This window comes from Quercus robur, chromosome 6 (genome assembly GCF_932294415.1).
Source record: "Quercus robur chromosome 6, dhQueRobu3.1, whole genome shotgun sequence".
Classification (NCBI taxonomy): Eukaryota; Viridiplantae; Streptophyta; class Magnoliopsida; order Fagales; family Fagaceae; genus Quercus; species Quercus robur.
Window position 1 is genome coordinate 28,524,517 of NC_065539.1, and position 13,166 is coordinate 28,537,682.

Consider the following 13,166-nt stretch of genomic DNA (forward strand, 5'->3'; position numbering starts at 1 on the left):
ATTCTTCTGTATTCCCAGTCAACACGTGATCTTTGATCTTCAAAATGGTTACGTGCCAATGCCATACCTGACAAACTGAACCATCTTCTTTATTTGTTTGTTTGTTTGTTTCTTTCTTTTTACCTATCAAAAAAAAAAAGTTTGTTTCTTTTTCTCTCCCTGCTATTGTGTTGTCATCATAATTCACCGCATCTATGATTTAACAGGAAAGAGTTGGTGCATTGCAAGGGGGCATTGAGTTTCTTGAGCTGTGCGGGTTTGAGAAAATTGAAGGGGGGGAGTTCTTGCTTATCCCCAGGGACAAGGTTGACATGGCTGTGCTAAATTCAGCTGGGGCTGAGCTGGACTCTGCAATAAAAAATCCCTTTTTTGGAGTTCTTTGATTCGTATAGATTCGTCATGTGTGAAATGGTTGTTATAAGTTAAATAAATATATTTTTTGTTGTGCTGTCTTCAGCTCAAGGTCTTGTTTTGCTTGATTCTGAGATTATGGTCCCATGTTTCAATTTAAATTTGAATGAAATTATGAGCATCTTTACTGTTAATCAATGTAAGCCAGACTATGCCAACCAACCACCTCTCTCTCTCTATCTAGTGGTTTTCTTCTTTCAGCTGAATCTCTCTTCTTCGAGTTGTGGATTTATCAGTTCGGCTCAAGAAGTCAAGTTTAGACCTTTTTCTTTCTTTTTCCTTGGAGTGCCTTTTTAGAATATAAACACCAAGGACTTGAACTTGGTCATGGTTGAACTTTTATTAATTCATGCAAGGGAGGGGATGCTCATTCAAGAATTGAAACCTTATGGCCTGTTTGGAAGTTTAGAGAGAGAGGAGATGGGAGGGGAGTAGAGGGAAGGAGAGTAGTGGAGAGGAGAGTAGAGGGGAATGATTCCCCTTTACCTTGTTTGGATGTTTTTAAAATTAGCAAAGGGGAAGAGAGTAATTAGCCCTTTCTCTTGTTTGGATGTTTTATAAATTAGGATGGAGAGGAGAATAAATAATTTAAATAGACAAATTTACCTCTATTTGAAAATGGACTTGCCACATCAAAAAAAAAAAAAAAAAAAAAAAGACTTGCAAAAAAAGTTTATAATTAATTTATTAGTTTTATAAAGTCTTGAACTTGATTATCATTGTTCAAATCTTGGAATATGTTAGTGAATTTTTTTTTTTTTTTTTTTTTTGGGTGAAGCATAAATAAAATTAAAAAAAAATAATGGCTACTACTCCTTAAATTTTGCGAAAATCGTTCCTCTTGACCGTTGAGAAAATAAAAATAAATAAAAACTTTGCGAAACCCATAACAGGAAGCATATTTTTTTGTATATACTTTCCACAAAAGTATCAACATGTATATCCTTTTCCTGCAACTTCTCAGCAACTAAACAGGACATAAGTTTCTTTCTTATAAATACTGAAACAAAAAAAGTCGGGATTTTTACCGTTGGTATAGAAGTTATCGATCAGGTAGTGAGGAGAGTCAGTGGAGGAGTTCTCATAGACTCAGAGGACTTCAGCATTTCCATCGGAGACAGTGAGAAAGACAACCAGTTCGTTGAAGGACCCATTATTTCTTTTTGCTTTTATAATCTTTTTTTTTTTTTTTTTTTTGCTTTCTGTTTGGTTTCTCTTAAATCTGCAGCATAAGCAAGCACGGAACATTGATTAATCTCAAGTCTTTTTTTCTCATTCAACTTAAATTTTCTCAAGAAACAAACAAAGAATAATCTTTGTGTAATTTTGTTAATTTAGAAAGGGTAAATTAGAGAATTTACTTGGACAATAATTTATCTACTCTACTCTCTCTCCAAATCTCTCCAATTTGGGGGAATTAAAAATAAGGGGTTAGAGGGGGTTGAAACCCCTCCAAACCCCTCCAAATCCCTCCCCCTCATTCTTTAAAAAACTTCCAAACAAGATAATTAGATTACTCCCCCTCCCTCTACTCTACTCTCCCTCCTTTTTTAAACATCCAAACATGCCATTAGTTACTCAAAAAGGAAAAAAGATATATATTTTTAAGTTGATGCCCTGATATCAATTCTTTTTACCTTTTTCCTTTGTTTCAAACGTTCAGTTAATTTGATTTGTGAAACTTTCTCTAATTCTGGTTACTAGAAATGTAACTCGTACCGTACGTTATATTAATGATATTACTTGAAAATTTTTGCCTATAACTTGTCAAGTGTGGCTGTGAAGTGTGAACAACAACCCTTATCATGCAAAAGATCTAAAATGACCTTTTCCTGTTATTTATTTACCTCATGTAACCACTGACCACCACTGACCAATAAATTGCATTGGCCAAGGGGTAGGGTGTTTAACCAAACCACCTATCTGCCAAACTGTGTCAGTTTGTAGGAATTGGTGGGTTGCCATTTCTTTTTTTTCTTTTCTTTTTTAATAGAGGGTTGGGTTGGTTGTAGGTTAGTAGATTCACAAATTCGTCTAACTAAACCCAGCCCACTTATATGATTTTCTTACTTACCTTTTTGCCTCTCCCTAAATAAAAAAATAAACCACTAACTTATTTTCTCAATTCATTTCGATCTCAAATTATTTGTGTTGATTCGATGCACTGATCAAATAATTTGTGTTGGTTTGGTGCTATGCATAAGTTTGCTTAGTGCATCAAACCAACACAAATAAGCTTATGAATTTGTTGTTATTTGTGTTAATAATTGTTGGGAATGTTTTGCAACAAGGTCAAAATGGTAAAGCAATCCCAAAATTCCAAATGTATGATGAACAAAAGGCTAATGTCTATGGTGCTCTAACAAGAGAAATCAAAATGGCAATAATATAAAATGCAAAAAGTATACTTAGAATATTAGGTCTGAAATTTCAACCCATAGATAGTAGGAAAAGGAAAATGAGAGAGGTTGTGAGAGAGAGGGAATGTCCCTCTATACTAATATTTCCGCTCCCTAACTTCAAAATTGTGAGAATGTTTGTTGACTGAATGAGCTTTTACTCTAAAATTTCAGTTTTATAGGTAAAACATGGTTAATTTTGTTTTAATTTGAAGAAAGAGTTTTATACCAGCCTTTAGGTGTCCTTAATGACTGGTTTTTAGACTATCAAATGAGGCTATGGACCTCCAATGTGCTAAATTGATATTTGGCTTGGTATGCCTTTTGTTTGGATAAAAAGGTTGAGTTTCTTTCTACATAATTTTGGAAATGTAGTGGCAAACTCTAATTAGCTATTGTTTCCTTGTTATCATAGGCTCTTGGAAGCTGCATTCGGTGGTTGCAATAGGTTTGGCTAATTGGTTTGAGTTAGTTGTGTTTTTTAGGTAGAAAAATGTAGAGTACAAAACTTGGACCATAGATAGCAAGAACATAAGACCTCTTTTGGGGTAGAAATTTAGGGTACAAGACCTCCTTCATGGGCCTGAGGTGTTGGCAGCGTCTCTTGCCCACTTAGCAGCACACATGGTCTAAACTCATGCAAAATATTCAAAACAAACTGACTCATACCCTCTAAACCACACTTTCTCAATTTCCCTAATATGTCACATGGGCTTGGGTTATACTAAAAAGAATAAAATAAAACATAATACATGAATTAGGCCCACAATGAGATCAGACTCAGTTGAATCAAGCTTGCAAAAACTGTGTCGTGAAAAGGATCGTTAACAATAATCTTATAAATCTGATGTTCTAATGCTCTTTTTTTTAATATTAAAAATAAAAATTGTTCAACCTGATCCACGAGAGTTAGGTTGTACTCCTATGATGAGTTGAGTTTTTTTTCAACCTGATCATGGTGGGTTGGATTGAAAAAACCCCTCAATTCGATTCATACACTACTTTGAAAAGAAATGAGGGAAAAATGTTTGTGTTTGGATGTAGGAAGAATATAAGCGAAATGTATGTATTTTTTTATTCTTTTTCTTGTTTAGTTAGCAAAGGGAGAGAGCTTTTTTTTATATATTCCTTTGAACTTTATAAATTTTATCAAATAAAAATATTTAAACGAACATTCTCTACAATACACATATTTATAGAATTTCATATATGAAATTAAATTAATAATAACTAAAAAGAATTTAGAAAAATTTTGCATCTACAATATTTTCACAACAAATTATAGGTGATATATTATAGGTTCTAATTTGAATCTACCACGTAAATTACTTTTTTACTCACCCATGGTAGCTAGTAATAACTTGCCACTTAAGATTTGTTTTGAAAATATTATGAAAATGTTGTGGATATAGCATTTCTCATGAATTTATCTCAATAGTCATGACATGCATTATTCTTTACACTCCTTTTGAGGGAAGGGAAATGAATAACCAAGAATGGAAATTTTAAAAAAAAATTTAAATATTCCTTTTATTCTCTTGTTTGAGAGTTTAAACGGAGGAATGAAAAATGTAGAAGAGAACATTTACTCTTATTTTCCCTCAAAGCCTCAAAATTTTATTTTTCCCAAAAATTGGGAGGATCGATGGGAATGAAATTTGGTTTAATGAAATTTTCACTAAAAGTCCCAAAATATCTTAGTACATTCATCTTTTATTTTAAAATAGAGATATAGTAGTAGTGTTGTTATAAAATGAAAATGTTAGAGCATCTTCAACGGGCTCTTTAAAGCTTTATTTAGAGAGCAAAGCCACAAAATTGAGCTCCAACACCAACTGCCTCTCCAAAACTCAAAAATCATTTAGGGCACGTTTGATAGACTGTAATAGACACTGTAATGTAATAAATATTCCTATGGCATAATTATTCGGTTGTTTGGTTATGTTTTTATTACAATGATTAGTTATTCTTTATGAATAGCTATTCTTCAAAATGAGGAATAAATTCCTTATGAAAAGTACTGAATATCTATTCATTCACCTTATGTAATAACTTTTAAAAAAAAATTCCTAAAAAGCCATTAGTTGCCACATTTTCAAAAAGAAAGAAAATAAATTTTCCTTATTGTTAATTATTAGCTCTATTTTGAACACTCTAAAATAAGTATATTTTAGAAAATTTGACTTAAAAATTATTTAATTACACCTTCTTTTTATACTCTACTAAATTGTGAATACATATTCAGGATTCTATTTCTAAATAGTCACCAAACTAATGAATAGTAATACTTATTACATTCCAACTTAATGTATTCCTTGTAATACTTATTCTTATTCCCATGTAATAATTATTACAGTGTACCAAACATGCTCTTAATGTTCTACAATAGCTCTCTTGACCAAGAGAGCTACTATTCATTTTCCATATGAATTTAACACAATAAAATATTAAACCATCCTATTTTTTATTAAGTTTTTTTTTTTCTCTCTCTCCCCCATACCCAGCTCTTGTCTCACAGTAGGCCCTAGGCTTCTCACCTAAGGTGTTTGGATTTACCACCAAATAAACATAATGCAATTTTTGTAAATAATCTGAATAATAGTAATCATAGTCTGAAAATACAAAAGAAATCATCTGGAGTTTTATATGCAACTTCTAGGAATCATAATGATAATTTCCACATATGTACTCTAGTGTGGTGTTCGTACCAAAATGTCAATATATACAGCAACATTTATGTGTCCGCATGGACAGAGCCATCTAATTTTTTTTTTTTTAAATAATATAATTATATAACTATATATTTAGGTACTAATTTTAGCAATTTCGTTCAATAAAATTACATTTTGTCTCCCTTATTGATCATTATAAGAGAAATGCTACAGCTACAAACTTTTTTACAACATTTTTACAGACTATTGAGGTAGCAAATTCTTACTGGTTTGCGTCTAAGTCCACCACTTACATCACTTTTTTACTTACTAATAACCACTAATCACAACAAAAATTTGTAAATCTAGTATTTTCCTCCTTTTTTAAAGTCCATAAAAAAATTTGTAGATCTAAAATCTAAAAAAACAATATAAAAGCCCAAAATATTATCCCAACAACAAAAATTACCAATAGCAAAGATAAAAAAAAAAAAAAAAAAAAATATATATATATATATATATATATATTGAGACTAATCAACTAATTTTACCAAAAATAAAAAACTTAGCCCTTTAAAAAACATTAAACAAAATAATTTTGTTCTTACCAACAAAAGACACACTCTACACACACATAAAAATAATAATAATAAAAGAAAACCTTTGCCGGCTAAGTAATAGAGCTGAAAGCTAAAGCCACTGTATATAACTAACAATAAAACTGCCCCCCCCCCCCTAACTTCAAGTCCTGGCTCCGTCCTTGTGTGTCCGTTTGTTAAACCAGCAGCGTCTGACAAGCACTAAAACAAATCAAGTAGTAGATAACTCAAGCAATATTAAAAAATTGTTCGGCACTGGCCATTTGTTAACCTAGCATAGATAATGGTTGGATGCAGTAGCTTGATGTATTTACATTACTCATTAGCTTACAGCTATAGTCATTAGATTACAATAGCAACCATTAGCTTACAGCTGCAGCAGTTAGGAGCTTAATAATGTAGTAGTTTTGATGTAATATTGTAATAAGCAATTTTGAGTAACAACTAGAGTTAGCTAGAGCTTTTGTACAAAATTAGTTAGCAGCTAAGGCTATTAGCAAATAGCAAGTAGTTAATAATTTTGTTAGCAGTTAGTACAATTGGGGTTAGGACATGGGCTGAGTTAGTTAAAGTCCTTAGAAGTTAGTACTTAAGCATAAGGTTGTCAAAATCAGGATTCTACGTAGGATCGTGAAAGATAAGTGAGATCGTAGATTGTAGGATCGGATCGTGGATCGTAAGATCCTACATATTTTCAGGTTTAAAACAAAAACATATTAATAATGACTTTGTATGTTGAATAATCACGTAAGTCATGAATTCATCCATAAAAAAACTAATATTTGCATCATGTGATGTAATTTGCATGTCATACATCACTATGTCTATACTAATGAAACAAATATATTTAAGTTTTGACCTAATGTATCTAAAAAGTTCAATAAATGTCTAATTAGCAACCAAATACCAAAATATTCATCAACACATATGGAAAATATTTTCCAAATTTAAAATCCAAAATAAGTTAGAAAATGGAAACTAGCTAACTACAATATGAAATCCAAAAGCAAGATAAATATTAAGGTGAAATTAACATTTAATTATTCTCATTCTAAGGCTCTTATAACCACTATCCTAAATCATCTATGTAGACAGTGTATATTTGTATTCTAAAATTGCAAAAGACATTAAGATACAACTTCACACTCAACTATTCAATTTATACTACTCAGAAGCAATTACAGAGCATGCTCGAAAAAATCAATCAATTAATATACAAATACAAGCATAATAGATAAAATTATATATAAAAAAAAATATTTTAGTAATATTAGAACACAAATTAGTATATTGATCAAACAAATTTAATAACATTATAGCTTAAAAGGCAGAAAAGCCAACATCAAAAATTTCATTTAGAAATGATGAAGCATTCCTTCATTTTGAATACAAGTGAACTAGAAATTAGAAAACATTTGCTTAGATTAACATAATTTTATTATTAAAAAAAAAAAAAAAAAAAACCATACCATCACAACATGGAAAATTAAAAATCCTTAAAGATTCATCAAAACAAAAAATTTATCCCATAAAAAAAAAAAAAAAAAAACTAAAAATTTATGTTTTGGTAGGATCGGTAGGATCCCATACGATCCTATCATTTTTACAATTCTAGTACGATCCTAAATGTTTTGGTGAGGTGGGATCGTAAAGTCGTGCGATCCTACGATCTAGATCACAATTTTGACAACCATACTTAAGCATGGCCTATATAAATATCCCTAAGCAGCACTAATTACTCAATTTTAAATGCAGTCACACAGATTAGCCTAGTACTTTTTTCAAGAGATGAATTTCTCTTAAGAAGGTTTTGTCACACCTTGTTCCTCGTTCTAAGCAATTCTCATTTCTCTTAATCAATTCCAAGCCTAAATAGCTTAGAAACCCGGAGAAAATGGGCTTTTGCCCTTTTTTAAAAAAAAATCTAGCATTTTGCTCCCTTTTCCAAACTAATTAGGGAAATGGCCCTCTTTTGAAACTCGATTTTCTCAAAATCGAGTTAAAAATAAAAAAATAAAAAAATTCTAGAGCCCTATAGTGGTGTTTTAAGGAGCCTATAGTGACGTTTTAAAGACCTATAGTGGTGTTTTGGAACTCGAGCTCCATGAACTCGAGTTACATGCAAGTTTTTTTTTTTTTTTTTTTTTTTTTACCTATAACTCGAGTTCATGGAGCTCGAGTTCCAAAACGCCACTATAGGCTTTTTAAAACGTCATTATAAGTTCCTTAAAATGCCACTATAGGGCTTAACTCGATTTTAAGAAAATTGAGTTAAAAAAAAAAAATCGAGTTTCAAAAGAATGACATTTCCCTAATTAGTTTGGAAAAGAAGGCAAAATGTTGGATTGTTTGATAGAAAGGGGCAAAGGCCAATTTTGTCTGTAGAAACCCTATATCAAATTGGTATTAGAGTTTGAGATCCTTAGTATTCTGGTTCTTGCATTGTTTCTCAATTTCTGTAACCAAGAACCTGTCACGATCCAATCTTGATTTCATTCCTAGCATTAATACCTTACCTTTATCAAAACTAGAAGCTTTCAATTGTGCTACCGAGATTTTGTAGTAGTGAAAGATGGTATTTAAGAAGCAAAAGAAGGATAAAACGGAAGAAAGGAGTGGTTCAAGAGGCAAATTGGGAGACTCATGCAGCCAATGATCCAGAAGATTGGGAGTAGCACCTAGCCTTAGACTATGAAGTGGACGTGTTGAGGAGGCAAATCCTTGCCTTGACTGAGCAGGTTTGAAGAGAAAAAGACGACAGCCAAACTACCAGGATCAGTATAGAAGTGAGGCATCAAGTGAAGGAAACTACAGGGATCCTTTTGCTTACAACCCAAGGATGAGACATGGAAAGCAAATTCTTGTTCAGGAGCAAAGGGATCATGAGTCAAGGTGGGAATCCAATTTCAAGATTGGGTTACCTATAGCTTGAATCACGAAATTTTTCGTTCATTCCAATACGAGATTTATGCGTTTTTCTCGTTGAATTTGAAATAACTACAAGTGTGATAAGACTTAGCACAAAAAATTGATATCAAAACAGGTACGCTCCCTTTAACAATTTCCGAGGGGAAAAAAAAATTCATAGAATAATACATTTATTATGACAACATTAAAAGAATATTTTAATGGCAATGCCTCAATGAACACGCTCTCAGATTTTTTTTTTTTTTTTAATGAATGCTATAATTTTCTATTTATCCTAATTCAAGTTTTATGCATGTTTTTCCAGTAAGGTTTATGTGTTTGTCAACTAATAAAATGGTTAGTAGTGTCATGAAATCTAATTATAAATAAAATTGAACACACTCACACACAAGAAATAATGATTTCAATGCTTTTCAGTGTTTAGTTTTTGGTGGTAAATCTCATCACACTCTTGACTATTTAGATAATTAACAATTTTAAATAAAATTGAACACACTCACACACAAGAAGTAATGATTTCAATGCTTTTCAGTGTTTAGTTTTTGGTGGTAAATCTCATCACACTCTTGACTATTTAGATAATTAACAAACACATAAATCTCACTAGAGAAAATACATAAACCTCCAACTGGGATGAATGAAATTTTTTGCATCTAAGCATGCACATAACATGTGCTGAGACTAGTATTTTACTATTTTCTTAAGAATTTGCATTTCTTAAAATTTTTAAAGTCAACTTTTAATATACATATAGAGTCAGGTTCAATTGAAAATCTCACCGTTGAATTACAGGTTCTATATGTTCTTAATAATCATACCAACTTTCATGTCAATTGGATTTTATTTACCATTTGATCCAAACTCATATTTTATGCATTATTTTCAACTACAAAAACTTGAATTTAAAAACTTGGTTGATGACATGGTTATTAATCTTTGATCACCTTGAAATTTTGTAAGCATGGAGAATATACGAAAATAATGTAATCTAATGGTAGATTTGTCAAAATTTGCATCAAATTAAAAAATATTAAGTGGTGTAACATTGTTTAGAGTTACACCAGGTGTAATTTAAACTTAACCCATATATATATATATATATATATATATATATATATGTATGTATGTATGTATGTATGTATGTATGTGTGTGTGTGTGTGATTTAGATAATCATACCAACTTTCATGTCAATTGGATGTTATTACGTGTTTTATATGTTCTTAATAATTGTTGATGCCTACTTAGGCAAGAAGGCCCAATAACAAGAAGAAGTCCGACAATATAGAAGGGAATAAAAAAGAAGAGCTAGCAAAGAAAGAAGAAAACCATTAAACCCAAATGGCAGGAACAAAGGTCCATGAGCCTATAAAATAGTAAAAATGCCTTAAAGAAAGCAATCGGGCCCAAGGGAGCCCAAAGAAGGAAGTAGTAAGCACATGAGAATTATAAAAATGGGGCGGAGGAGCCTAAAAGAAAGGAATTAGCAAAAGGGGTTGGTATAAAGGCCAATGAACCCCGAAAGTAAAGGATATGATAATTGGGCCGAGGAAACCCAAAAAACATAGCAAAAGCCCATGGGAATGTAAGAATGGAATAGGCCAAGGATGCCCAAAGGAATAAAGCGGGCCGAGGATACCCAAAGGAATGAAATGGGTCAAGGAAGCCCAAGATGGTATGAGGATTAACCCAGCAGAAACACTGGGCAATGTGAATTGAATAAAAAAAATGCATGGTAGGCCCAAAAGAGGCCCAACAAACACAAACCAAGTGGTAACATCGTAGAAGCAACGGAATGGCATGGCAGGAACACTAGTTGACCCATAAACCAAAAGTAAAGAAAGATAAGGGTTGAACTGAAGGAAGAAAGGCCAATACCCAAGCAAGACCCAGCCCAAAGAATGAAATGAGGTGCAAAGAATGAAGACCCAGTGATCCATCCATGTCACAAGAGGTTAAGAATGAGCAGCATAACATGCAGCAAAAACCAAACAAGCCCCCAGGCTAAGGCAAACGTATGAACAACACACAGACCATGGACTCACATGAAAAGGGAGCACGCATAAGGCTCAGGCACAATCCACTTGTACCTAGCCAATACAGGGGCGGTGGGTCATGGATTAGAGGTAAGAGAGGGTATGGTTTGGCGGTGAGGAGAAAGGGGAAGCTTATTTTGGGGTTCCTGCTCAAGCTCTTTTGGGGGAAATGTCTTGCTGAAATGACATACCACCCAAAAGAGGGAAAGATGAACTGGAATCACTAGGTGTATGCCATAGGAGTTTGTAAGAGAGAATACCCAACCCTTATCCGAATGGAAATGTCTCGGAGAGAAAGGAAACAAAACAAAATTCTTTTGTCTAGGAATGGAATGTGACATGGCCAGCACAAGATAGTGGTGATGGCTGGCTAACCAACAAACCAGTGGGTGGTCTGGGAAGGACACCCACACCAAGCCAAAAGTAGTTGAGGGGTAAAACAGTAAAACTCATCACGGCAAGTAATATAAAAAGGCCTTAGCTATGCACAGTGAAGACAACAACAAAAAGAGGGAAAGACAATCAGAAAGAGTAAGGAAGAACATGTGAGAAATATAGCAAGAAAAAAAAGAAACGAAAAATAAAGAAGAGAATAGGGAACAGATGAATAAGAAAGAAAATAGAGAGTACAAAAGAATAGGGAGGTTAAAAAAGTGAAGTGAGGAAGCAAGAGTGTGATAGGGGCATGTACCAATAGGCTATTCCCTTCTCTCCCTCTTAACAGCCTACTTTCTAGCAAGATTAGGAGGACTCGAGGATAAGCCATTTAGGCCCATTCTTTCAAAGTGGGTAATTTCCGTGGCATGATTTCCCTGTGAGATTGCCCACATTGAAGAGTGGTTCCCTTCCTAGACTTAAATCTCCTAAGGAATCAAGCAAAGTAGACTAACCATTCATTTCTTTAAGTTGATCAAGCATTAACATTACTTCCTTTTCTTTTATTATTGTCACTAACCTATTTCTGCCATACTCGTATTACTGTGTTTTCTTTACTAGAAAAGTGGTTTAATCATTGTTAGCAAATATATTCTTTTTGTCTTATTATATTATGCTCTCCTGCTATAACATTTTTGTGACAACATCTTCTACCATGGGCACGTGATCAAGATTTCAGCAAAGGGGTTCTAACTTGTGTACAAGCTGGCTTGAGGTGAGTTTCAATCAAGCCAGTCCCGACTCTCCTACCCTAGAACTATTGGGCCATGACGCGGCAGGAAGCAATCCAGCCAAGAAGTACAGAAAGGCCAACCACAATAATCATACCAACTTTTAAGTCAATTAGATGTTATTTACCATTTGATCCATAAACTCATATTATATGCATTATTTTAAATTACAAAAACTTGAATTTAAAAAATTGATTAATGACATGATTATTAATCTTTGATCACCTTGAAGCATGGAGAATATACGAAAATAATATAATCTAACAGTAGATTTGTAAAAATTTGCATCAAATTTAAAAAATATTACATGGTGTAACATTGCTTAGAGTTACACTAGGTGTAACATTGCTTGAGTTCAAGTTACACCTGGTGTAACTTTAAGTAATATTACACCATCTAATAACTTGTTATAGAATTCATATTTTAAAAATCCCACCGTTGAATTACATGTTCTATATGTTCTTAACATTTATGCCAATTTTGTTGTCAATTGGATGTTTTTTACCATTTAATTCATAAACTCATCTTTTATGCATTATTTTAAAGTACAAAAATTTGAATTTAAATAGTTGACTAATAACATAACTATTAATTTTTTATCACTTCGAAATTTTGCAAGTATGGAGAATATATGAAGATAATATAATTTAATGGTGGATTTATCAAAATTCGCATTTAATTAAAAAAATTGAGTAGTGTAACGTTACTTAAAGTTACACCAAATATAACTTGAACCCAACCCATATATATATATGTATGTATGTATAAATGTGTGTGTGTGATTTAGATATATTGCAGAAAATTAATTTATTTTTGTAATTATACAAATAATAACAACATAAATAGATCTAATCATCAAAAAAAAAAAAACACAAATAAATTCAAAAGTAAAAAATAACAAGTAGAAGAAATCTATAAAAATAATTAAAAACACATGGACCGAAAGGATGATGCAAAATTGATTAATTCTTGTGGTAG

General features: G+C 32.3%; 1 protein-coding gene across 2 annotated transcripts in view; it reads left to right on the forward strand.

The window, feature by feature from the left end:
• LOC126688418 (uncharacterized) overlaps nt 1-545 on the forward strand; it is a 46,733-nt gene extending 46,188 nt beyond the window's left edge. For both annotated transcript variants that reach the window (XM_050383099.1, XM_050383100.1), the window contains one exon: nt 207-545. In XM_050383099.1, the coding sequence (XP_050239056.1) occupies nt 207-383 (177 nt within the window). In that variant the 3' untranslated portion in view covers nt 384-545. The remainder of the gene's footprint in view (nt 1-206) is intronic.
• Nucleotides 546-13,166: the final 12,621 nt, after the last annotated feature.